General features: G+C 36.9%; 2 protein-coding genes across 3 annotated transcripts in view; both read right to left on the bottom strand.

Annotated features, from left to right (window-relative positions):
- The window catches only part of PZP (PZP alpha-2-macroglobulin like), a 73717-nt gene extending 52809 nt beyond the window's left edge, over positions 1-20908 (bottom strand). Inside the window, exons 1-4 of one of the 2 annotated variants that reach the window (XM_063639689.1) lie at positions 20755-20908; positions 1746-1929; positions 508-667; positions 298-350 (exon numbers count right to left, since the gene is read on the bottom strand). In XM_063639689.1, coding sequence (XP_063495759.1) covers positions 298-350; positions 508-667; positions 1746-1929; positions 20755-20777 — 420 coding nt within the window. In that variant the 5' untranslated portion in view covers positions 20778-20908. Of the gene's footprint in view, positions 1-297; positions 351-507; positions 668-1745; positions 1930-6237; positions 6375-20754 lie in introns of those variants that run through there. The other variant, XM_055280729.2, reaches the window with a different exon arrangement.
- Positions 20841-25513, bottom strand: part of LOC129481685 (alpha-1-macroglobulin-like) — a 35341-nt gene continuing 30668 nt past the window's right edge. Inside the window, exons 11-13 of the mRNA XM_063639706.1 lie at positions 24467-24576; positions 23773-23811; positions 20841-20919 (exon numbers count right to left, since the gene is read on the bottom strand). Coding sequence (XP_063495776.1) covers positions 23794-23811; positions 24467-24576 — 128 coding nt within the window. The 3' untranslated portion in view covers positions 20841-20919; positions 23773-23793. The remainder of the gene's footprint in view (positions 20920-23772; positions 23812-24466; positions 24577-25513) is intronic.

Here is a 25513-nt window from a genome sequence, read left to right as displayed (position 1 = left end):
TGAATATGAATAGTGCCTTTTTTCTTATGCTTCTTTAATATTCTTAATGCAGTGTGTTCAGAGCAACTAATGCAGCTATTGTCAGACTGATTAACTACTGTTGTAAGAGAAAGAACTTCCTCATCTCTTGTCCCTCAATTTTTGTTTTGTATAAGACTGCAAATCTGTGCTGAGGCTGGAGCCAAGTTCAAAAACAAGTGTCTTTCATCCTCTCGCTTTTCTTGTACCTTTCTACCTCACTCTGGGTGAGTATTCCCACTCTACTCCCAACCCAAACCACAGATAGTGGATGCTTACCAGTTCATTTCGAGGGTGAAAATTTTCATCCACGGAGACAACACGGAATCTTACTGGAAAAGTAGTTCTCTGATAAGATTCAGACACGATAAAGCAGGCAATTTGGGTAATAAGACAGGAGGCTACGGGGCTAGGATAATGGAGACTTTGGAGGTTCAGGTGGCCCTTCCTTCTCAGTGTTGCCCCAAACAGTGGAATTTCCCTACTTACCTGTCTGTCCTGGTTTATACATGGGTTTGTCTGTCTGGACAAAGACCACACTTTGGGTGTTCTTTACCAGAACTGTGTTCTTCTTCCTGAAATCTTGCGTAGGCCCCTTTATCCGGATGCTAAGGAATGCCACCTCCGAAGAGGCTGAGATCCTTGGGAGCTAAAAAGCAAAGGACTTTTTACTACTGAGGAACTGTGCAGTCTTCTCCCTCTGCATTCTTCAGTCATTGTTATTTCCTATCTCTCCTTCAGCTTCACCAAGGAGAAGGAAGGTGTGACTATTTCTTCAGACATAAGAGTGAAGATATTAATGTGAGATAGAGGAATTGTATCAGTAAGAGTGGCCATCAATAGAACCCAGATCTCCATGGAGTTCACCTAGAGCTCTAGTTATTAAATTAGATGCCTTTTAACTGAGTATATATATTCTGAAGGAATGGAGAGAAACATTTCTGAAAAAATATGGGAGAGCATAGGAGCTGAGTATCCCAAGTTAGGCAACTTTAAAGAGGTACTAGGTGTTTGCTTAGGGTATCCTGCATGTGCAAAATATTATGTTGCCTGCAAAGTTTTTATCATGAAATTTTCATATGATCTATTTCTAGGAAATGTCCAGCCTGATCCTTAATGAGACAGTTACAATCAAAACTAGAAAACTCCTCTAAGTCATGGAATTTTTGTGGGCAATAGGATTATTATTTAGGAATGAAATTTAGAAGAGTATTTCTTCCTTACTCTGGTAAAAAATGCTTTCTTCCTTAATAGTTGAAAATCACTATTTTTAGTCCTTTCTGAAGTCCTAACTACATTCTTTTTTTTTTTTTTTTTTTTAGACGGAGTCTCGCTCTGTTGCCCAGGCTGGAGTGCAGTGGCGCGATCCCGGCTCCCTGCAAGCTCTGCCTCCTGGGTTCACGCCATTCTCCTGCCTCAGCCTCCCGAGTAGCTGGGACCACAAGCGCCCACCACCACGCCCGGCTAATTTTTTGTGTTTTTAGTAGAGACGGGGTTTCACCTTGTTAGCCAGGATGGTCTCGATCTCCTGACCTCGTGATCTGCCCGCCTTGGCCTCCCAAAGTGCTGGGATTACAGGCGTGAGCCACCGCGCCTGGCCCCTGAAGTCCTAACTACATTCTTAAAGTCATTCCTTTGGATTGCACACCAGAGCTCCATCACCATGACCTATAGAGCTCAATAAAATGTATCAAGCAGGGACAGCCAGCTGGCACCGTAGCACTCACAGTGAAGGAGACACAGTGGAATAAGTCCTTCTCCGCCACCAGGTCAGTGAAGAGGCTCCTGTTTTTGCTGCCAGACTCCAAGGAAGCACTTACAGTCACTGTCTCGTTCAGGTGGCTCAGAAGGACACAGCCCTTCTTAGGGGCCTCAGTGTGGAGCAGGGAGGGGACCAGCACCATATATTGCCTGGGAAAGGAAGAAGTCTAAATTAGAGAAAAACTGATGATAGTAAGCATTTTCATCCATAAATGTGTTTTCATAATAATATCTATTAATTGGTGCAATCAGTTTTATTCCAAAAGTCAATGGACTAAGTGAATGGAGGTTCTGTCACATATCAGCACAAAAATTTTATCTTTTACTCATCAGACATGCCTCAGCCACACAATCTGGAGCCATACAACACTGGAGATTGCTTTCCAAGATGTTATAATTTCACAGGCATTCCTTGCTTTAAAGAGCAATCTGAACTCTTTAAACTTTAACTTTGAACTTTAAAAAGAATCTGAATTCTTGAATATATATCCATAAAAGTGCATGCACACAAACACACACACATATAATAAATTGGGAGTGATTATTCATTTTAAAAAGCACTTACATTAAAATCTGTCTAGACAAACATCACTTTGAAATGAACACCATGACTAGATTTACAGAAATTCAACGGAAGGAACTTCAGTAAGCATGTATCATTACACAAAATAACACATGTGTATATTGCAAAATCATTTTCTTAGTATCAGCAACACTGAAAAAAAGTATTTGCTGTTTATCTTAGGCTCCTCAGATACAGCTCAGTCAAAGTCAATATTTTATCAACAAGTTTGAAAATTTTGTCAATTATTTACATGCACAACTCCCCACCACACACACACACTACACAAACACACACTGTATTTTATTATCATTTCCCTTTATGCTCAATTTCTTGAGGCAATCAACATTAATAATATTAGTATGTCCATGTTTATAAACATATGTTTGTTTCAGAATCACATGGGTGGGTAGGTTATCTTTTTAATTAAAAAAAAAAAAAACAGGTTCAAGCTGGGAGCAGTGGCTTATACCTAATTCCCAGCACTTTAGGAGGCTGAGACAGGCGAGTCACTTGAGGCCAGGAGTTTGAGAACAGCCTGGGCAACATTGTGAGGCCCCCCATCTCTACAAAAATAAAAATAAAAAATTCAGCCAGGTCTGGTTGTGTGGTGGTGCATGGCTGTAGTACCAGTTACTCAGGAGGCTGAGGCAAGAAGGATCACTTAAGCCCAGGAGGTTGAGTCTACAGTGAGCTATGATTGCACCAGTGCTTTCAGAGTGAGAGTGAGACCCTGTCTCAAAAAAAAAAAAAAAAAAAAAAAAAATTTATATGGGTACTAAAAGTACATATTATTTTGAAAAGTCTTTTCTTTTTTATTTAAATTGTTGAAAGTTTTCAGTTTTTCAGAGGCACAGGCAATTTCTTGTATAAGCCTCACATTCTTGCCTTAGCTTTATTGATGAGTGTCCTTTGTCTCTAATGCCCTCCATTCCGTATTTTCCTGTCACTTTCCAGAAGCCTCCAATTCAATATAATCTCTCCACACTCTGAACTCCCATGGGCTGAAAGAGAATGTGTTTTTGCTGTTGCTGTTTTTGAGTATCTGCCACATGACAGGAATTGTTAAGCTGTCTCTGTATTAAGCCATTTAATCTTCCCGGCAATGCTGTAAGGTACGTGCATGATACTCTCCATATTCATGGAAGCTAAAACATGAGATCCTCATCAGTCCCCAAAACTTGAATCCATAACAGATGGATAAAATCCCTGCCCCCATGCCAAATCAGTAAATCGTGACTAAAATGTAACTCTTCAAAGCTTTAATGATTTAGTGATTCATGATTCAATATCTGCAGGGTTAGGCCATTTATAGAGTAAATTTGCAAGTAAAAACTATTATTTTCTTAGATTATTTTACTACCCTTACTTTCCATTGCCAACATAAACTCTTACTTTTTAAATTGTTTTCTGGACAGGCAATTTGACACAAGAAACCCAATATTGTTACTTTACAAAATTAATAGGTGTGAGACTAGGAGGAGAGAATCCAAGGATAATTGAGTTGTGGAATCTGGAACTCAAATTTGGTCCTCTCATCCTCCACGTAGTCTGCTCCAGCACACCAGTCTTGCTACATGTGTTTTAAAGTGTTCCTGGGCAAAACTACATGCCATGAATCTCTAGGGCCACTCTTAAGTCATCCAAGTTTCAGATGATTTTGCTGTATGAGTGGTAAGGTTTTGTTCTCCAGCAGAGAAGCTGAGGGCAGTTAAGTAACTCGCCGGTAGTCATTCAGCTAGTCTCTTATGTCTAATCTTTTTCTGGTATCTGGATGCTTCTGATCTCCTGATCACTGCTCTTTTAACAGCATAATAAATAATAAAAATGTATCATTTTTTAGCTCCCCATCCAAAAATTTTTCCTTTAGTTCTTTGATCTTAATAAGAAGGTATATGTATATTTATAATTTATTTAATTTACTATTTTTATTCTTATACATTATAAGCCTAAAAAATATCATAATTAAAAATTAATTCCACATATATTTGATATGCTAAAGAACTATTTTATATGAGTTCAGTTAATATTTTTTTAATAGATATTGAAATTGGAACAAATCCAGGTTGACAAACTTGCCCAAGATTTCATTGGTAGTGAGCTGCTAAAATGTTTTAATATATTACTCAATCATGAATGTTTGTGTTTTAAATATTTGCCTTTAACAGGGACTAAATGTAGCAAATATTAAAGTAATAACTTTTAATTTTCTGTTTTTCATTTTATTCCCCTGAAACCTTCATCTTTCTGAAGCTTACTGCCCCAAGGCAGGGGAGAATGGCTATTGGTTCTTTTTGGCAATCTCTCTCATTTATCACATCAAGGGTTAATTCTGGAGGGATGAAGTTTTCTCCTTACAAAGGGAGAAAACACCCCTTCTGCTTGTGATAACTAGGGCATGAGGCTTGTTGTTCTTTGTTCAGTGGCGGACACAATGTAAAAGGAAGGTTTCAATGGCAGCATGGTCCTATGTAGTGTAGGACTGCATCCAGAACCACAAATTGCTTAATGTTTCTGACCCAATACACGCTACTCACTTTATCCATTCAGTCTGCTCTCAGAAGGCAAAATAGCCTCCACATATTCCCAAATGCTTTCTGGATGGAGTGCAGCTGGAAGTAGTAGTGCCCACAGCTGTAGATGAGGTAGAGGGATAGCGGGGGAGAAATGTACCCCTACTGGTTGCCAGGAAATTGTGTAAGGAAAAAGCCTGAGGAAAGCAGTAGACTTACTGGATTGAAGTCCTTATTTCTGCTTTCTGCACTTTGGCCTGAAGAAGGCTAATTGTGTTAGACGAATAAGGGTAACACACAGAGCAGAGGGACCCCTTATCCCTTTCCCCATTTGGGACTCTGAGGACTTCCCTGTATTAGTCTGGAATACAGGAGACATGATAGGCATCTAGAAGTACAGTGTGGGTATGCAGGAGAGAGTTAGAAGTTGAACCTCTCCAGGACACCTCAGTGCCTATGTGCTATTATTGGACCCAAGAGTTCTCACCATTCTCTGGAAGAAATGTAAAGGCAGCTGGGTTAAGGCCAGGGACCTTAAATGGCCTGGACTGCAAAGGGGCAAGGTGACCCTGCATCACAGGCTGTGTTGAAACAATAGCCATAGTATTTGAGGCAGGATGCAAAGGTAGGAGTCCTATGGGATATGAAACAGCTGAAGTGAGACAGTCAGAGAGGACTTTGGGTCCTGAACACACAAGAGAAACCAGATGGCTAAACTTCAACAGTGCATGCTAGCAAGTAAGAAGACAGATTGACAGTAGCCAAGAAGGACAGAGAATTTTGAGACCAAGGTCTCTGATACTTTTCTCTATTAGGAGTTAATGGAGACCACAGTCCTCCAGACACTACAGAGGAGAGGAACTGGGGAGAGGTGGAAAAGAAGTCTTACAATTATTGAATTGTACCAGCTTACAACTGGATAGGGTTAAAATTATTTCCCCCGCTTTAGTCCCCCATTGGGGGCTGTTGGTGAAGACTTGATACATGATTGAAAAATAAAGGAGCTATACTTTCTGTATATATACATATATATATATGGCCAACAATACATGTTAAGTTGCACTTCACTATACATTCTGAATATCTTTATATTCAGTGCCTTCCATCCAAAATGGTTCTGTGAAGGTGGGATCTAGTGTTTTATTTAATCATGCTTCCTAGTGAGTACTTGTATTTATGACTCTGATTGGCCCAGTGTAGAAAAAATGATTTCAAGAAGAGAGGATAAATGAAAGATAAACAAGGGATTAACTGGAATAATTTCTTATATTTGGAAGGTATCGTAATGAGTGGAAAGGTGGCATTTACAAAGGAAGGCAAAGTGAAGACATAAGGGAGAGACTGAAACGCACTCTGGAGGAAAGGGTCTTGAGTGAGACTTACGGTTCTGCAGAGCTTGAGTCACTGGCAGAAAGCAGGATAAGAAGTAGCATGAGACATAAGTGAAGAATTCTGTCTTTCCCCATTGTGAGGGATAAATCTCAGGGTTGTGTCCAATTCTCTGCCCTCAGCCTCGCCCTGGAGACCAGCTGAGTTTACCAGGCTTTATGCAGCCACTATGTGCAAACAAGCCCCACCTCAAGGCCTCTGAATAGAGTTCAGAATTGAGCACAGATTCCCTAAAAGGGTCATTACTCTCAGTGGTTGCCTCATTTTTCTCAAGGCTAAATTCTGACAGGTACTGAGGCATGTCTGGAGGAAAAAATTCGTATTCCATTTAGAATGAGCTTTGACAGCAAACCTCCTGATGAAGAACCTTCAACCCACCTTTCTCCATCTCTTTCAAAATCCTTACAAGCAGGAGACAAAGGATGCTGACAAAGAATGTCAGGGACATGTTACCATGATAGTAACTCATGCATTGCAGATTCATTTCTGGGACTGAGTGAGTTATAACTACAGCCTTTAGGGTTTTGGGGTTTTTTTTTTTTAGCAATTGATTGAGTACATGGTCCTGGAAGAAAGTGATACAAAATAAGGATTTCAAGAGTAGAGGATAAATGAAAGATAAAAGAGATAAAAGATCAAAGAGATTTTAGAAAGGAGTTATCAAAGATCACCCTTGCCTATTTCACAGCATTGACCTGATCAGATGCTTAATTGCTCCTATCTGTTCTTGCTACTGAGCACTCTAACATTTGAGTCCCTTAAACCATTTTTTTTTGAGCCATACTGTGTGCTAAGTGCTATTCTGGTGATGAAAATACAATATTGAACAGGATATTCAGTATCCATGCTCCCATGAAGTTGTAGTACAATGATGATCACATATAAACCACCAGCAGATTTAATGCCATCCCTAGACTGCAGACGTTGCTGTCTGTTTACATACTGTATTGCTTGAAACTTTTTAAATCAACTTTCTTTCTCTTTCTCCATATTTCAGCCTAATCATCCCTTCTTTGGAGAGCAAATTCCTGGCCACACTGCTTAAAGTGGATTCCTTCCCATTAGTTTTTATTTCACATCTTTGTTTCTTTTGTCACATTATCATAGAATGAAATAATTTATTTTAAATTATGAAATGTTTTATATATACATACTCACAAATATAGAGAGCAAGATAAAAAAGCACTCGTACCTTACATGCACCCAACTTTAATAAAATTAAACACTTGTCAAGTTTGTTTAAGATCATTTCTTCTTAAGAAATGAAGGATGGCAATGGTAGTGCTCTTTTCAAATTTGTCTAGCAGCTTTTCCAGTTTTTACCAGATCCACCAACCCAAAAAAAGAAATAAAGCAAGACAAATATGGTTGGAGTTACCTTTGTAATTCTCTCCAATCTCATTTCCCTCCCAATGTTGTGGGATTAGGAAGTTGATATGTATTCTTCAAGATGTGTTTATGTTTTTAATCCATATTTATGTAAATAATATACAGCATAATTTTGTGTTTTGTATTTTATATATATAAGTGGTATGCACATATTGTAAAATTTGTCATCACTATTATGATTTTAAGACTTATTAGCATTGATAATGAGGATAAAATTTATTAATTTTAATGACCATCTATATGACATTCTATTGTATGAATGTGGCCAAACCTGTTACTCTATTCCCCCAGTGCTGGATTTTGGATTCTTCATAGTTTTTCAACATTACAAATAATGTTGCTACAAATATGGTATGTCTACTTAAGCATATTTGCAAGAGTTTCTCTAGGGTATACAGCAGAAATTGGGTTATAGGCTATATATGTATGTACATCTTGAAATCTATCAGATATTGGTAAATTGCTCTTCAGAAAATTACATGGATTTGAATACCCATCTGCAACAGCGGATATTTTCAGTTTATTATATATTTACCATCATTTTACTCTGCTAGGCATTTTACTTTTTCTCAATCTGATGAGTGAAGCAGTATCTTGCCTTAATTTTCATTATTAATGACTTCACACATCTTTTCATATGTTTATGGACCATTTGAATTATACCTTCAGTTTGATATCTCAACACAATATGTAAAGGGTCTATCAGGAACATCTCCTTGCCCCAATTTGGTGAGCCTTGGACTCTAGAAGCTGCAATTTTATTTACTAAAGGCTTTAAAATGTGCTTCTAAATCTATTAAATACCCTAAGGGGAAAGTGCCCTTAAACACAGAATTGCCCCTTTGGGTTGCTATGTTGCTTCTGAACTTTGGATTCATAATTCTTCACAGTCTTTGCTTTTCAATACCTCCAGTGAAAATATATATATATATAAAAAACCAACCATTCCTAGTTTAAGTGGGAAGTTTGGTCTCAATTACCTTGTATACCATTACTGGAAAGGAAAGTCCTAAGTGTGTATTTTTATTTTATATAAACAGTATTGGAAAAAGACCTTGCCTGTTTCTTATTCTTTTTAGTTATTGTTAGTTTTAAAACATCTTCCCATGTTTATATGTTTATATGTATGTATTTTATTAATTGCATTTTATTACAGTATAGCCCTCTTTGGTGATCATCCAAGACGTTTAATGTTTCCACTCTCCTCATGATAAAAACAAGATTGTCTCTATTGCCCTGCCATGATCAAATAATGCTTTGATAAATATCTTTTCACATATACCCTTTGAGACAGGTAAATCCTCTTGCAAGATGCATACACAGGAGTGAGATTGTTGTATGAGAGGCATGTACTTAAGTGACTGAATAGTGACAAATAACTCTCCAGAATGGTTGCATCACATCACAATTCTACCAGTAGTGAATGAGGATTTTCCTATCCCCATATTGCCACCAATACTCTAGCTTTTACATTTTTCTTCCAGTATTCCTTTAAATAAGCTTTCTGCTCATTTCCCTTTTTTCTCCTTCTTGGACTCCCATAATATGTGTATTTGCATACTTGATGGTATTCCATAGGTCCCTTATACTTTCTTCACTCTTCAATTTTTTTCTTTTTTCACCTTTAATTAAACTATTTACATGACCTGTCTTCAAGTTACTAATTCTTTCTTTCGTATGACTGTGTTTGCTGGTGAAGCTCTCCGTTAAAATATTCAGTTCTATTCTTATATAATTTTTGTGTGTTTTTTTCTTAATGGTTTCTATTTCTTTATTAAACTTCTCATTTTGTTCATACGTTGTTTTTCTAATTTTATTTAGTTGTCTATCTGTGTTTTCTTGCATCTCACTCAGCATCTTTAAGATGATTATTTTGAATTTTGGGGGGAAATTTGTAGATCTCCATTTGGAGTGGAGATTAGTTACTGGAACTTTATTAGTTTCTTTTAGTGGTATTATGTTTGCCTGGTTCATCATTATCTGTGTAACTTTGCATTGGTTTCTATGCATCTGAAGGAGCAAACACCTTTTCCCGTCTTTATGGACTGGTTTTGCAGGTAAAGATCCTCAGGATCCTCCTGTTGGGTTCCCAGGATTGACAGGATTGCTTCCAGAATTGTGGTCGACTGGAGGTAGAGCCAGGTCACATGGTTTTGCTGGGTCAACAGTGAAGTCTGTGGTTGGCAGGCCTGTTACCTGGGGCTCCAGTAGGCTTAGATTCTGTCTGTTCCCTGGGTAAATTGGACTGCCTCCTAGACCTTGGTCAGTAGGTCTGGCACTGGGATGAGGGTCTACTTCAGAGTCCACAGATATGTGGATGAATGTGGCTTCCTCTGGGTCCTTAGGAGGGCTCCTACTGGGTCACTGGGTAGGTTCCTAGGCAGACAGTGCTGGTCCAGATTGCAGCTGAGAGAAAAGGGAACCAAGTAACAGGGCTGCCTCAGGGCCTACAGCTGAGACCCAGGTCTTCAGGCCAGCCTCTGGGTTCATGAATGGGCACATGTCCCAGTGGGTCCCTGAGTGGGCAGGCCTGCTCTCAAATCACAGATGAGAGGGCCTGGAGCCAGTTTACAGTGCTGTTTTAAGATCCACAGTGGGACCAAGTTCAGCCTACCAGGGCACTTATGAGCATTTCTCCCAGTAGGTCCCTGTGAGGGCAAGACTGCTCTTAGACTGCATCATGGAAGAGCTGGTATCAGACTTCAGGGCCATTTTAGGATTCATTGTATAGGAAAGAAAGTAGTCAATGATCTTTTCTAGTTTGTTTATGTTCAAGTTATTTTCTTTCATTAAATGTTTTAACTAATATGTATAGTTGAGGCCATGGTAGAAACAGTAGTGACAAAAAACATAACTCTGTATGCAAGATAATAGGACAAATGTTTTCCAAATGAGGAAAAGAGAGTAGTTCTGTCTTAAAATATCTGATTTTTCCAGAATGTGAAATGGGACAGTGAAGGAGAAAATCTGAATGAATGTACAATAAGGTTTGCAGGAAAGGAAACTATTTCCTTCATTTATAACATTGAATCTGAAAAAAAACAGTAAAAATTTTTCCATAGTTGGCTATTTTTTACAATTTTTAAATGGAAACAAATTCCCATTACGTAACATTTATTACATTACAGTGTACAATTCAGTGGCTGTTAGTATGCTCATGGTGTTATGTAATTATTACCACTGTGAAATTATGGAACATTTCCATCACCCCCAAAAGAAACCACATACATGTTAGTAGTCACTTCCTATTTTCAACAAGTGGAAATACTAATTCGTGCATTCTCTGCAACCACTAATCTACTTTATATTTTTATGAATTTACCTATTTGGACATTTCATATTAATAAAATCATAATATATGTGGCCTATGTTGTGTGGCTTCTTTCACATAGCATGATGTTTTCAAAGTTCTTCCATGTTGTAGCATATATACAGTACTTCATTTCTTTACATGAGTGATCGATATTGAACAATATTCCAATGTATGGACGTACCACATTTTGTTTATCCATTCCTCAGTTGATAGACATTTGAGTTATTCTCATTTATTAGCTATTATGAATAGTTCTGCTATAAATATTTGTATACAAGTGTTTGCATGAGCATATGATTTCAACTTTTGGGGGATTATATACAGGAGTGAATCTGCGGGTCATATGGTAGCTCAGTGTTTAACTTTTTGCAGAACTGCCAGACTATTTTTCACAGTGGATGAAATATTTTAAATTCCCACCAGCAATGTATGAGCATTCCATTTTCTCCACATTTTTGGCAACATTTGTTATTTTCTCTATATTGAATTTTTAGAATGATGGCCATAGTGGATATAAAGAGGTATCTCTTTATGGTTTTAATTTGTATTTTCCTAGTGAGTAGTGATTTTGAGCATATTCTCATGTACTTACTGACCATTTATGTATCATCTTTAGAGGAATGTCTGTTCAATTCCTTTGCCCATCTTTTAATTCACTTGCTTATCTTTTTATTGTTGAATTGTAAGAGTTCTTTACATATTTTGGATCTTTTATCTTTATCAGATATATAATTTGCAAATATTTACTACTGTTCTGTGAGTTGTCTCTTCACACTTGATAGTGTCCTGAGACACATAAAAGTTTTTAGTTTTAATAAAATACAATTTAAAACATTTTTTGGTTCATTGTGCTTCTGATGTCATATTTAATAAATTATTGCCTAATCCAAGGTCCCAAGAATTCATACCTATGTCTCCTCTAGGAGTTTTATTAATTTAGGTCTTACATTTGGGTTTGTAATCGATTTGAGTTAATTTTTTGTATATAATGTGAGTTAGGGGTCCAATTCCAATCTTTCTTTTGCATATGGGTATTTGGTTTTTTCATCATTTATGTTGAAAATATTATTCTTTCCCCATTAAATGTTCTTGGCACCCTTTTCAAAAGTAGACTGACCAAAAATGTGTGGATTTATTTATGGACTCTCAATGTTCTTCCATTGATCTATATATCTATCCTTACGCTAGTACCATGCTGTCCTGAGATTGCTACAGCTTTTGTGGTTAAGTTTCAAAATTAGAACGTAGAAGTGCTCTTAGTTCTTTTTTCCCTTCAACATTGTTGTGACTAATATGAATCTTTATAATATCCAAATGAATCTTAGAATCAGTCTGTCCATTTCTGTATAAAAGACCGTTGTAATTTTGATGGAATTGTATTGAATCTGTACATCAATTTGGGGACTATCTTTGTTATCTTAATCCGATTAAGTCTTCCAACTCGTGAGCACAGAGGTATTTTAGAGTTCCTTACTCTGCCTTTTGTGCTAATGTCACCTTTGGCTCAATTTTAATTGGCTTATTAATTTAAAGGTTTATAAAAGATTTACTGCCAAATATTATATTTATACAGAAATAATTTGACTTTCTTTTTGTTAAATGACATATTGGTTTTAGAGTGCTTAACAAAGGTTATGAGATTATTACTTATCTTTTGTTGCAATGCGTCCAGATAGCAGTTATTTGATGTCTCACTAGAATATTTTTCTCTGCTTTATGTTGACTTTACAGTCATGTTACCTTTACTAATGCTAATTTTAAAAGATTTCCTTGTCATTTTGGTTACATAAGTGTAACTGAGTATTACTTCTTGGGCATATAACACTATTTAATGGAGTAACCAGTGGCAACTCTTGCTTTTGCCTTCCAAAAATAGAATCTTAAAAAAAAAAATTTTTAAGTCAGTTTTAAAATCAGGTATTTGACTTTTTCCAACTGAGTTGTAGGGGTTCCTTATATATTTTGAAAATTAACCCATTTAACCCATTATCAAATACATGATTTGAAATTTTTTCCTCTCGTTCCATAGGTTTTCTATTCATTTTGTTAGTATTCCAATAGAAAATTTTGCCCTCCTCCATTCTTACATTATTGCTTATACTAATAAATTAATCTCATTATGAAGCAGATTATTGCTTCTTTATGCTTGCTGAAGGCATCTGGAAAGAACCCTATTAGACACTGTGAACTTTGATATTTCAAAGAATGGACCCTTGAATTCAATCCTCTGAGGTGTTATTCTTTTGTCAACTTTCAGATTCTACCAGTGGCTTGAGGCAGGATTTCCAAGACTCTTTTTAGTTCAGAAGCAAACATACTTCCTTAAAAAAGAATGCTTGATACAAGATCAAGCAAAAGAAGAATTACTAGGACTGAAAAAAACTGAAAAAAAAATTAAATTGTGATTACTTTTTTGGAATATGGTAGGCATTATTTTAATTATATTTTTAATAAATATGAAAAAAGTCCTTTTTCTTTTTATATAATATCTAACTCTTAATTTAGAAGATTTTACTTCTGTGGGTTGAATTAAACATTTTTAAATGATATCTGATTTTTGTGGACTCCACTAGACTTCAGAAAAAAAAGAATACTTTTACTGAGTCTCCTTACTTTTCATGGCATATAATTATTTAATAAAAATCTGTTTTCCTTTTAACCTGCATATAATTGGATACATTGATACAATTATATTAAAGTATATCTTGTGTGTTAATATTTGAAAATACTCATTTAATCAGGCATGATAAGCCCATTACGAGAGGACTTCAGAAAGTCCTAGGTATCCTAAATATATATGTACCCAATACAGGAGCACCCAAATACATAAAGGAAGCTCTTACAGACCTATGAAGAGACATAGATTCCTACACGATAATAGTAGTAGACTTCAACAGAGCATTGACAGTATTAGATCACTAAGGCAGAAAACTTACAGAGATACTCAGGACCTGAACTCGACGCTTGACCAAATGGACCTAATAGATATCTACAGAACTCCCTACCCCAAAACAACAGAATATATATTCTTCTCATTGCCATATGGCAAATACTCTGAAACTGTCCACAAAATTGGATAAAAGAATCCTCAGCGAATTCAGAGAAACCAAAATCATACCAAACACAGTCTCAGACCACAGTGCAATAAAAATAGAAATCAATACTAAGAAGATCCCTTAAATCCATACAATTACATGGAAAGTAAAAACATGCTCCTGAATAGCTTTTGGGTAAACAACGAAATTAAGGCAGAAATCAAGAAATTCTTTGAAACAAATGAGAACAAAGATAGGAAATACCAGAATGTCTGAGACACATCTACAGCAGTGTTAAGAGGGAAGTTTATAATGCTAAACATGCACATCAAAAAGTTACAAGATCTCAAAGAAACAACCTAGCATCATATCTAGAGGAACAAGAGACATAAGAGTAAACCAACCCCAAAGCTAGCAGGAGAAATGAAATAAGCAAAATCAGAATTTAACTGGAGGAAGTTAAGATGCAAAAAAAAAAAAAAAAAAGATCAATGAATTGAGGAGTGGATTTTTGAAAGAATAGATAAGGTTGATAGAACACTAGATAGACCAATAAAGAAAAAAAGAGAGAAGATCCAAATAAGCACAATCAGAAATGAAAATGAGAATTTACCACCAACTCCACAGAAATGCAAAAGAACCTCAGATACTACTAAGAACACCTCTGTGCAAACAAACTAGGAAACCTATAAGAAATGGATAAATTCCTGAAAACATTCAACCTCCCAAGACTGAACCAAGAAGAGACTGAATCCCTGAACAGAGCTTTAATGATTTCTGATATTGAATCAGTAATAAAATGCCTACCAACCAGAAAAAGCCCAGGACCAGATTCACAGCCGAATTCTACCAGATACATAAAGAAGAGATGGTACCATTCCTAGTGAAATCACTTCCAAAAGTTAAGGAGGAATGACTCCTCCCTAAATCATTCTGTGAGGCTAGCATTATCTTGATACCAAAACCTGACAGAGACAGAACAAAAAAAGAAAACTAGGCCAGTATACTCAATGTACATGGATGCAAAAATCCTCAACAAAATATTAGCAAACCGAATCCAGCAGCAAATCAAAAAGCTAATTCATTGTCAGATGTAGAGATTGTGAAGATTTTCTCCCACTCTGTGGGTTGTCTGTTTACTCTGCTGACTGTTCCTTTTGCCATGTAAAAGTTCTTTAGTTTAATTAAGTCCCACCTATTTATCTTTGTTTTTATTGCATTTGCTTTTGAGTTCTTGGTCATGAAATCCTTGCCCAAGCCAAAGTCTAGAAGGGTTTTTCTGATGTTATCTTCTAGAATTTTTATGGTTTCAGGACTTAGATTTAAGTCCTTGATCCACCTTGAGTTGATTTTTGCATAAGGTGAGAGATGGGGACCCAGTTTCATTCTCGTACATATGGCTTGCCAATTATCCCAGCACCATTTGTTAAATAAAATGTACTTTCTCCATTTTATGTTTTTGTTTGCTTTATCAAAGATCAGTTGGCTGTAAATATTTGGGTTTATTTCTGGGTTCCCTATTCTGTTCCATTAGTCTATGTGCCTATTTTTATATCAGTACCATGCTGTTTTGGTGACTATGGCCTCATAGTAGTTTGAAATCAAGTAATGTGATGCCTCCACAGTTGTTTTTTGTTTGTTTGTTTTTGTTTAGTCTTTCTTTGGCTATGCGGGATCCTTTTATGTTCCATATGAATTTTAGGATTTTTTTCTAGTTCTGTGAAGAATGATGATGATATTTTGATAACAACACAATTCGCAATTGCAAAAATATGGAACCAGCCCAAATGCCCATCAATCAATGAGTGGATAAAGAAACTGCGGTATATATATGATAGAATGCTACTTAGCCATAAAAAGGAATGTATTAATAGCATTCACAGCAACCTGGATGGGACCAGAGACTATTATTCTAAGTGAAGTAACTCAGGAATGGAAAACCAAACATTATATGTTTTCACTCATAAGTGAGAGCTAAGCTATGAGGATGCAAAGGCATAAAAATGATACAGTGGACTTTGGGGACTTGTGAGGAAAGGGTGGGAAATGGGTGAGGGATGAAAGACTACAAACTGGGTTCGGTGTATTCTGGTTGTGAGGCTGGAAAATGGGGTCTGGAGGCAGGTAACATAAGGCTGATACACATTTCAGCTATAACAGGAAATATCCTCTCTATAAGGCGTAGGCCAAGTAAATGACTTTGTAACTTCACTTCATCTTCTTCATTTACATAGGGCGTACACCAAATAGAGGGTATTTAAACTCCCAAAAGTTCTGTAATGGAGCCTTTGAGTCCCTAAGCTCAGTCCTGCTCTTACACCGTGGAATGTACTTTCATTTTCAATAAAACCCTTCATTCCTTCCTTGCTTTGTTAGTGAGTTTTGTCCAATTCTTTGTTCAAGACACCAAGAACCTTGGATACCCTCTACCCTTAACATTTGCGTGATGGGTGCACTAAAATCTCACAAATCACCACTAAATAACTTACTCATGTAACCGAATACCACCTGTTCACCAAAATCCTATGGAAATAAAAAATAAAAAAAAATAAACCCATGCCAAAAAAAAGCTAATCCACCATTATCAAGTGGGCTTTATTCTTAGTTCAACATGCATAAATCAATAAACGTTATTCACCACATAAACAGAACGCCGAACTAAAAAACCACATGATTACCTCAATAGGTGCAGAAAAGGCTTTCAATAAAAATCAAAATTCTTTCATGTTAAAAACCCACAAAATCTAGGCATTGAAGGAACATACTTCAAAATAATAAAAACCATGTATAAAGAACACAGAGCCAACATCATACTGAATGGGCAAAAGCTGGAAGCATTCCTCTTGAAAACTAGGATGAGACAAAGATGCCTTCTCTTACCACTCCTATTCAACACAGTACTGGAATTCTTAGCCAGCACAATCAGGCAAAAGAAGGAAATAAAAGGCATCCAAATAGGAAGAGAGGAAGTTAAACTCTCCCTGTTTGTGAATAATATGATTCTATATCTAGAAAACCTCATCATCTCTGCCGAAAAGCTCCTTGATCTGATAAACAACTGATACCCAAGGCAATCCTAAGCAAAACGAACATAGCAGGAGACATCATATTCCCCAATTTGAAACCATACTACAGGGCTACAGTAACCAAAACAGCATGGTCCTGGTACAAAGACAGACTTACAGACCAATGGAACAAAATGGAGAGCCCAGAAACAATGCCACATACCTACAACCATCTAATCTTGGACAAAGTTGACAAAAGCAAGCAAGGGGGAAAGAACTCTATTCAATAAATGGTGCTGGAATGACTGGCTAGCCATGCACAGAAGATTGAACCTGGACCTCTTCCTTACACCATATGCAAAAATCAACTCAAGATGGATTAAAGACCTAAATGTAAAACCTAAAACTATAAAATCTTGGAAGATAACCTAGAAAATACCTTTCTGGACATAGGCCCTTGTAAAGATTTCATGATGGAGGTGTTAAAAGCAATTGCAACAAAATCAAAAATTGACAAGTGGGACCTAATTAGACTAAGGAGCATCTGCATAGCAAAAGAAACATCAACAGAAGAAACAGTCAACCTACAAAATAGAAGAAAATATTTGCACACTATGCATCTGACAAAGGTCTAATAATATCCAGCATCTATAAGGAACTTGCTTAAGAAATTAACAAGCAAGAAACAAAGAACACCATAAAAATGTGGGCAAGGACAGGAACAGACACTTCTCAAAAGAAAACATTCATGTGGCCAATAAGCTTATGAAAAAATATTCAACATCACTAATTGTTAGAGAAATGCAAATCAAAACCACATTGAGATACCATCTCACACCAGTCAGAATGGCTATTAGATGGTGGCAATGTTGTAGAGAAAAAGGAATGCTTATACACTGCAGGTGGGAATGTAATTTAGTTCACTATTGTGGAGAGCAATTTGGTGATTTCTCAAAGATCTTAAAATGGAATTACCATCTGACCCAGAAATCCCATTATTGGGTATATACCCAAAGAAATATAAATCATTCTATCATAAAGGCACGTACGTGCAGTTCATTGCAGCATATTCACAATAGCTAAGCCATGGAATCAATCTAAATGCCCACCAATGGTAGACTGGATAAAGAAAACATGCTACATATACACTATGGAATACTACACAGCCATAAGAAAGAATGAGATCATGTCTTTTGCAGCAAAATTGATGGAGCTGGAGACCATCATCCTAAGCAAACTAACACAGGAACAGAAAACCAAATACTGTATGTTCTCACTTATAAGTGGGAGCTAAACATTGAGTACACGTGGACATAAGGAAGAAAACAACAGACACCAGGGCCTACTTGCACGTGGAGAATGGAAGAGTGAGGACTGAAAAATTACCTATTGGGTACTATGCTTTTTACGTGGGTGATAAAATAATTATACACCAAGCCCCCATGACACACAATTTATCTATATAACAAACCTGCACACATACCCTTGAACTTAAAACACAAGTTAAAAAAGAACAATCTTTGGTGAGGGGAGACTCTGAAAAAAAGTATCAGAAACTCGAAAATAAGGTAAAATGATGGTAGTACATTCTTTCAATACTATTTTGGGGTAAGGGTCACTTAAGTATTATCTAGGGGAATATCCTTAGTTCATCTCATTATTTATCATGAAGATTCCAAACTTACTAAAGTTACTTTTTGACTTTTATCAAGTACCGATATAAATAATTTCTGTCCAATGGAACAGAAACCTAAGATTTTTACCATATTGTAATGTTAACCAGTTTTATACATAACATGTCATTCTTATCCTAACAGATTTTTTGTTTGTTTAATTGTACGTAAATATCTTAGTTTTTTTATATGCTCTTTGAATTGGTAATAACATCCTACTGGTTATTTCTTTGACATGTGTGTTGTTTTTATATTTGCCTAAGAATCATGGTTTTATACTTTTAAAATTATGTTTTTACAAAAAATTTGTCAAAATAGACAGTTATCATAGTTGGCCAGGTGCAGTGGCTCACACCTGTAATCCTAGCACTTTGGGAGACCAAGGTGGGCGGATTGCCTGAGGTCAGGAGTTCAAAACCAGCCTGGCCAACATTGTGAAACCTCATCTCTACTGAAAATGTAAAACTAGCCGGGGGTGGTGATGTGTGCCTGTAATCCAGTTATTCGGGGTGCTGAGGCAGGAGAATCGCTTGAACCCAGGAGGCAGAGGTTGCAGTGAGCTGAGATTGTGCCGTTGTACTCCAGCATGGGCAACAAGGGCAAAACTATGTCAAAAAAAGAAAAGAAAGGAAAGAATGGAAAGAAAGAAAAGAAAAAGAAAGAAAGAGAAAGAAAGAAAGAAAGAAAGAAAGAAAGAAAGAAAGAAGAGAAAGAAAAAGAAAGTTAACACAGTTAATAATACCTACCTATGAGCCTCAGTATGAATTATAAAATATTTTATAGAAAAGTACTCTTTATACAATTTGACAAAGGCATTCTCTTTTATTTTCAATATTTTACTTTTTTATGCCTGCTACAAAGAAGCAATTTAAGTTTTCATTCAGCTGCTCTGTGATGTGGAGAGTATTTTTGAGCCAAGTGTTATTCAAGTGTACTGATGATGAAAGTCTTTTGTTAATATATTAACAGACTTTGAGTAATCAGAGATCATTTACTGGAAAAGACAAATTTCATCTTGTCTGATTAAGTATACATGAAATCTTGGCACAGATTTTCTTAGGCGAAACTTTGCTCAACAATAACTTGAATCCACATAGAACCCTTGCCTTTAGTACCTTGAATATTGTTTGTTATTGCATTAATTCCCATTCCTAAATTTTACCAGATGTCTGAGACTATTAAGTAAAATGCATAAAGATATTTCTCATACTATTGCTGTTTAAGTGACTCCTTTATGTTTTAAAAATTCCTAAGAAAGGTCTTTAACAATACTTCTACTTTGCATTAAATAATAATCAAACATCCCCTTGGGGGTGTGCCAGACAGATTAAAATGAATAAATCAACCCTTCACTCAAACATTCATGCATAGATTTGCTTTTTTTTTTTTTAGTGGAGTCTAGATCTGTCGCCCAGGCTGGAGTGCAGTGGCGCGATCTCGGCTCACTGCAAGCTCCGCCTCCTGAGTTTACGCCATTCTCCTGCCTCAGCCTCCTGAGTAGCTGGGACTACAGGGGCGCGCCACCACGTCCGGCTAATTTTTTTTTTGTATTTTTAGTAGAGACGGGGTTTCACCGTGTTAGCCAGAATGGTCTCGATCTCCTGATCTCGTGATCCACCCACCTCAGCCTCCCAAAGTGCTAGGATTACAGGCTTGAGCCACCACGCCCGGCCTCATTCAACAAGTGTTTATTGTGCAAATGACTGAGATGATGGCCTCCAACAAGGTGCTCACCTTTCCGAGAGTGTCAGACATATTATGGAAAATATTTTGTTTTGGTTTTCTCACATATTGGAATCCCCAAGAGTCACTGAGAGGGGAATACGATGGTGGCAAGCAGCTTTGGGATCCATTTGGTTAGGGTTTGAGGCCTAAAAGTAAACCAATTGCTGTTTAAGGTGGTAGAGAAATTCATGTGTGAACACCTGTGTGTCCATAAAGTTCTCTGTCTCTGAGACTTCAATATTTTTCTGTTAGTTATCATTTTGTTAGAGGGAGGGGAGAAAAGATCCTAGAGCTTAGAAGTCCATTGTTCCTCCATCTAAACAGAGACGTAGAAATCAGTTTTTGTTATGTTTTTAGGGAAAAAAAATTACCGTGAAGATACTGTAAACGTCATCCCCCTCCAGGACTTGCTTTAGTGTGGAAGTTATTCCGCTGTGAGTTGTGTCTTTTGCATTGTTGTACTCTTCATCATATTCATCCGCAGGACCTCCAACTCTAAAGGTAAATGGACTCTTTACTGGTAGCAAGTTATAGACCTGCAACATTGAGAGAACAAAGAAAATCTCTTTCTTTTTAACAAATTTTAAAATGTGATAGTGTCCTACAGGCGATTTAAAAGATTATGGTGTTTATTTAACATGTGCATGCTTACATTATGAAAAGCAACACAGAGAATCATGGAGTGATATCGAAGGTCATGGATCCTAGTTCTTTTGTTGTGCAAAAGAAAGTAATATATAGAGAGATGAAATGAATTGATCAAAATCTCAAAATTCATTTTGGTTGAGTAAAAATAAAACCGTCTCTATTTCCCAGAAAAAAAATGCCTACTTTTAAAAGAAAGTAGAAAATGTGGACATCAGAGACACATAATGAAAGAATAAAAGCCACTCACAGCCCCCTCACCTAAAATAATCCCCATAAATACTTGATTCATTTCCTTTTTCCATTTCATATGACTAAGGCTGTACCAAGTTTTCTTTTTAGTCTACTATATTAGGACCAAATTTAGCTTAAGAAAAATCTAGGTGCAGGGACAACTGAGAAATAATTCAGTTCCAGTTTGGTTTTGCCCAGAGCCTAGTGTAAGGCCATGTACTCATGGTTCAGGTAGCCTTACTATACAGTGTTCAGGCCATTAAACACACCTGCAGACCTTCTAATGTGGCTTCTGTCACTTGTCATCTGTGCCACTGTAATAACTTTGTAACTATTCTTGTGCTTTCATTCTTGCTCCCACACTCTTAGCAGCAAATATGATCTTTTTAATAGGTTCATCTCAATTGTCCACTCTCCAGTGTAAATTTCCTCATTGATTTACCATTGCATTTACTATCAACTCCAAACTCCACACCAAGTAAACAGAGCTTGCCATGATCTTCCCAGTTTTCCATCCTACCTGCAGCCTCTATCATCCTCCCCTCTCACTGCTACATATTAGGTGATGACCTTTTCCTTTTCAGTACACTCCAAATTCATTCTGACTCAAAACCTTTGGCATGCTGCTTCCATTTTTTGTAAGCTTGCTCTGGCCTCTCCACTATTCTCCAATGTAAAAATTTCAAAATTGCTCAACTATTTCAAAAATTTCTCAGCACCTTTATGCTTGACATCAATACTCTGTTTGTTCTTTTCATAGTATTTATAAAAATCTGGAATTATTATATGTTTATATGTTTTTGTTGTTTGCTTGTTTTTGTATCTCACAAAATTATAAATCAAAATTGGTAAAAGACCAAATCTGGATTGTCCATCATTAATAATCCTGGTCTCAAAACAATGTCCATCTTATAGTCAAGATGCAATAAATATTTCTTTTTTTTTTTTTGAGACGGAGTCTTGCTCTGTCACCCAGGCTGGAGTGCAGTGGCGCAATCTCGGCTCACTGCAAGCTCCGCCTCCCGGGTTCACGCCATTCTCCTGCCTCAGCCTCTCCGAGTAGCTGGGACTACAGGCGCCCGCCACCACGCCCGGCTAATTTTTGTATTTTTAGTAGAGACGGGGTTTCACCGTGGTCTCGATCTCCTGACCTCGTGATCCGCCCGCCTCGGCCTCCCAAAGTGCTGGGATTACAAGCGTGAGCCACCGCGCCCGGCAATATTTCTTAAATAAACAAGTGAACCATGAAGCCAATAAAATATAGGGCTGTTCTGAAATTGCTTCATTGCAAGAGACATTTTTAAAGACAACATTGAATGGAAACTCTCTTTTGTCCACACTTAAAACCATTGAGTGAGTGTCAATGGTTTTCAAGAAAAGCATAAAATTTTTGCATAATTTCTTGAAATTATATTAATCATGGGTTAGGAAGTGGATTTAAAAGAAAAGAAATGAGAATCGAATTCTTCCTTTAAAATGTATTGTTTTTATCATCAATTTCTTATAGTTGCCCTATTTCTCAAGTGGAATAGGTCATATGCTCAGGGAATGTTTATTATTGGAACAATTTAACCTACCAGCTTGTTATTTTGTTCACTTTCCTGTTGAAAGGCTAACCCTATTTTTAACATCTCCTAGTTGTGTTTTTTTCATTCATAATATATATATATATTTTTTGACATGAAGTCTCGCTCTGTCACCCAGGCTGGAGTGCAGTGGCGCAATCTCGGCTCACTGCAAGCTCCGCCTCCTGGGTTCACGCCATTCTCCTGCCTCAGCCTCTCCGAGTAGCTGGGACTACAGGCGCCCGCCACCACGCCCAGCTAATTTTTTGTATTTTTAGTAGAGACGGGGTTTCACCGTGGTCTCGATCTCCTGACCTCGTGATCCGCCCGCCTCGGCCTCCCAAAGTGCTGGGATTACAAGCGTGAGCCACCGCGCCCAGCCTTGTTCTCTCTTTCAGTATATGGTTCTTCCATCTATCAGATAACTGATGCAGGAATACTGAGGAGTTGGGTTTTTTTAATGAGTCATTTTCTCTCTTTCACTGCTTATCTCAAACTCATTGTCAAGTGCTATCTCCTCTCCCCATCTCCCATCAAATATTTATTGATTCTATCTGCTTCTCTCCAGATCTGCTGCTACCATTCTAGTTAAAACCACATTTTTTCCCATCTGGTTTCCAGTAGCTTTCTATTTAATCTTCTGCATCTCCTTGCTGCTTCATTCTTGTCTAAACCATTCTATACAGCCTGAGCTAACCTGATCATGTTACTCTCTTTCTTAAAACCATTAGTCACTTCTCAATCCAAAATTCTTACCATATCTTAAAAGACCTTAATAACTGTTCTTGCTTGCCTGCAATTATTCAGTCAATTCGGTCATGTCTTTAACCTTTGCTGTCATCACACTGGCTGCTTTTTAGTTCTTTGCTCTTGAAAAACTGTTTCATACCTAGAGCCTTAGACATTCTCCCTTTTGTCTTACATTTCTGACCATGTCATACTCACCCTTCAAGTCATCAGTTTTTCTCATGATCTTCTCTCTACCTGAAACGGCCATATGAAACTATATCTATATATTTATTAATTTCTTGATAATTTAATATGAAATACTAGGATAAATGAAGAAAATATAAAATTCAAGTATAAAATATCAGATACAAAATTCAAAATATAGCTTGAAGCATTTGCCCATGAACTGTTAATTCAAAGATTAGTTACTACAAAAGATAATTTAAAATACCAAGAAATCTTGCATCTCTTATATGAAAGAAAATGGATAGTTTACTAAATTACTGGCTCTAAAATTTATCAATACTGATATCTATATGAAACTTTGAAATGGAAAACAACTTTAAAAACTACCAGTAATAAAAAATTCAATCATCTAGATGAAAGAATATGTTTGAATTCTTCCTATAAAAATTATGTTACAAAATCATTGTTTATAAAGAGACAATCAAAGAGTATGCAGCTGAACTACACAAATGTATTACAGAGGTGTGTTAGGAAGTTAATAAAACATGCTTTGTTTTTCTGGATTTTGTGATTATATTTGCTTTTTAAATTATAATCCACTGTACTTTTTTCCTATTTGAAATATTATTTTTTAAATAAATTTTGATTTTGTGATGTAAAACTTCATTTTCTTAAAAACCTCATGCCCCAAATTGTGATTATGTCAAAAAGATTTTTTTTTTACCTGTCCATACCAGGGGAGTCCACTTCTGTAATGTGAATCTACTTTAGTAAATCTCAGTATCCTTAAGGTATTTGTGATTTCACATGATCCATGCCCAGTTAATTTCAATCCTGAAAAATAAATGAAGTTGAACCATTCTATGTATTCAAAACTCACCTCCTACTTCCTCCCCAGCCTCACTGCGTCATAACAAAATACCATCCACATTCTCTTTTCTTTATTCTTGCCAGTTTCCCACACATACAAGCTATTTGACCAGCAACTTGACATTAGCTTCACCTTCACATGAAACATTATTGGTATCCATCGCCCCTCATTCCTCTGGTTTTCCACCTACGTTCTTTATTTTCTCATCTCCTCTATGATCTTGCTCCATCTTTGTTTTTCCCTCTCTCACATCCCTGCTCTCCCCCCACAACTTTCTGTACATGGTTGGATTCTTCACAATCACACTGGCCCAAAATATGCTTGAATTTCTAATACAAACTTTATTTCCAGAAAGACCTGTCGTTTCCCTGCGTGAGCTATCCAAAGGATAGTGAACACCTGGTGCTTTTCCATTCAAGGATGTGTACCCTGTATCTTGTTCTTACCAAAAACACAGCACTATCAAAGTCTTAAAAGATTCCCTACTTGCCCTCCATATCGAATTCTCATCTCAGACTTCATTGTACATGAACTCTCGGTAGTACTCCACACTAAGTACCACTGAAACTCTCCCTTCCAGGGGCTTCTAAAAAATTATCCTCTTTTTGCCCCAGCTCTCTGACTTCTTATTTAATTATGCTGATTTATTTGTTACTATCTCCTAAATGCAGTTGTTTCTGTCCTTGGACGCCTCTTTGTCCTGTCTCTATCCTAAATTTAGCAGTGCTAAATGAGCTCACTTTCAGAGCATTTGCAGTCTTTTTTTTGGGGGGGACGGAGTCTCACTCTGTCTCCCAGGCTGGAGTGCAGTGGCGCGATCTCGGTTCACTGCAGGCTCCGCCTCCCAGGTTCACGCCATTCTCCTGCCTCAGCCTCTCTGAGTAGCTGGGACTACAAGCG

This window comes from Symphalangus syndactylus, chromosome 5 (assembly GCF_028878055.3).
Source record: "Symphalangus syndactylus isolate Jambi chromosome 5, NHGRI_mSymSyn1-v2.1_pri, whole genome shotgun sequence".
NCBI lineage: Eukaryota > Metazoa > Chordata > Mammalia > Primates > Hylobatidae > Symphalangus > Symphalangus syndactylus.
Note: the sequence above shows the minus strand (reverse complement) of the source record. Positions and strands in the feature narration are given on the sequence as shown.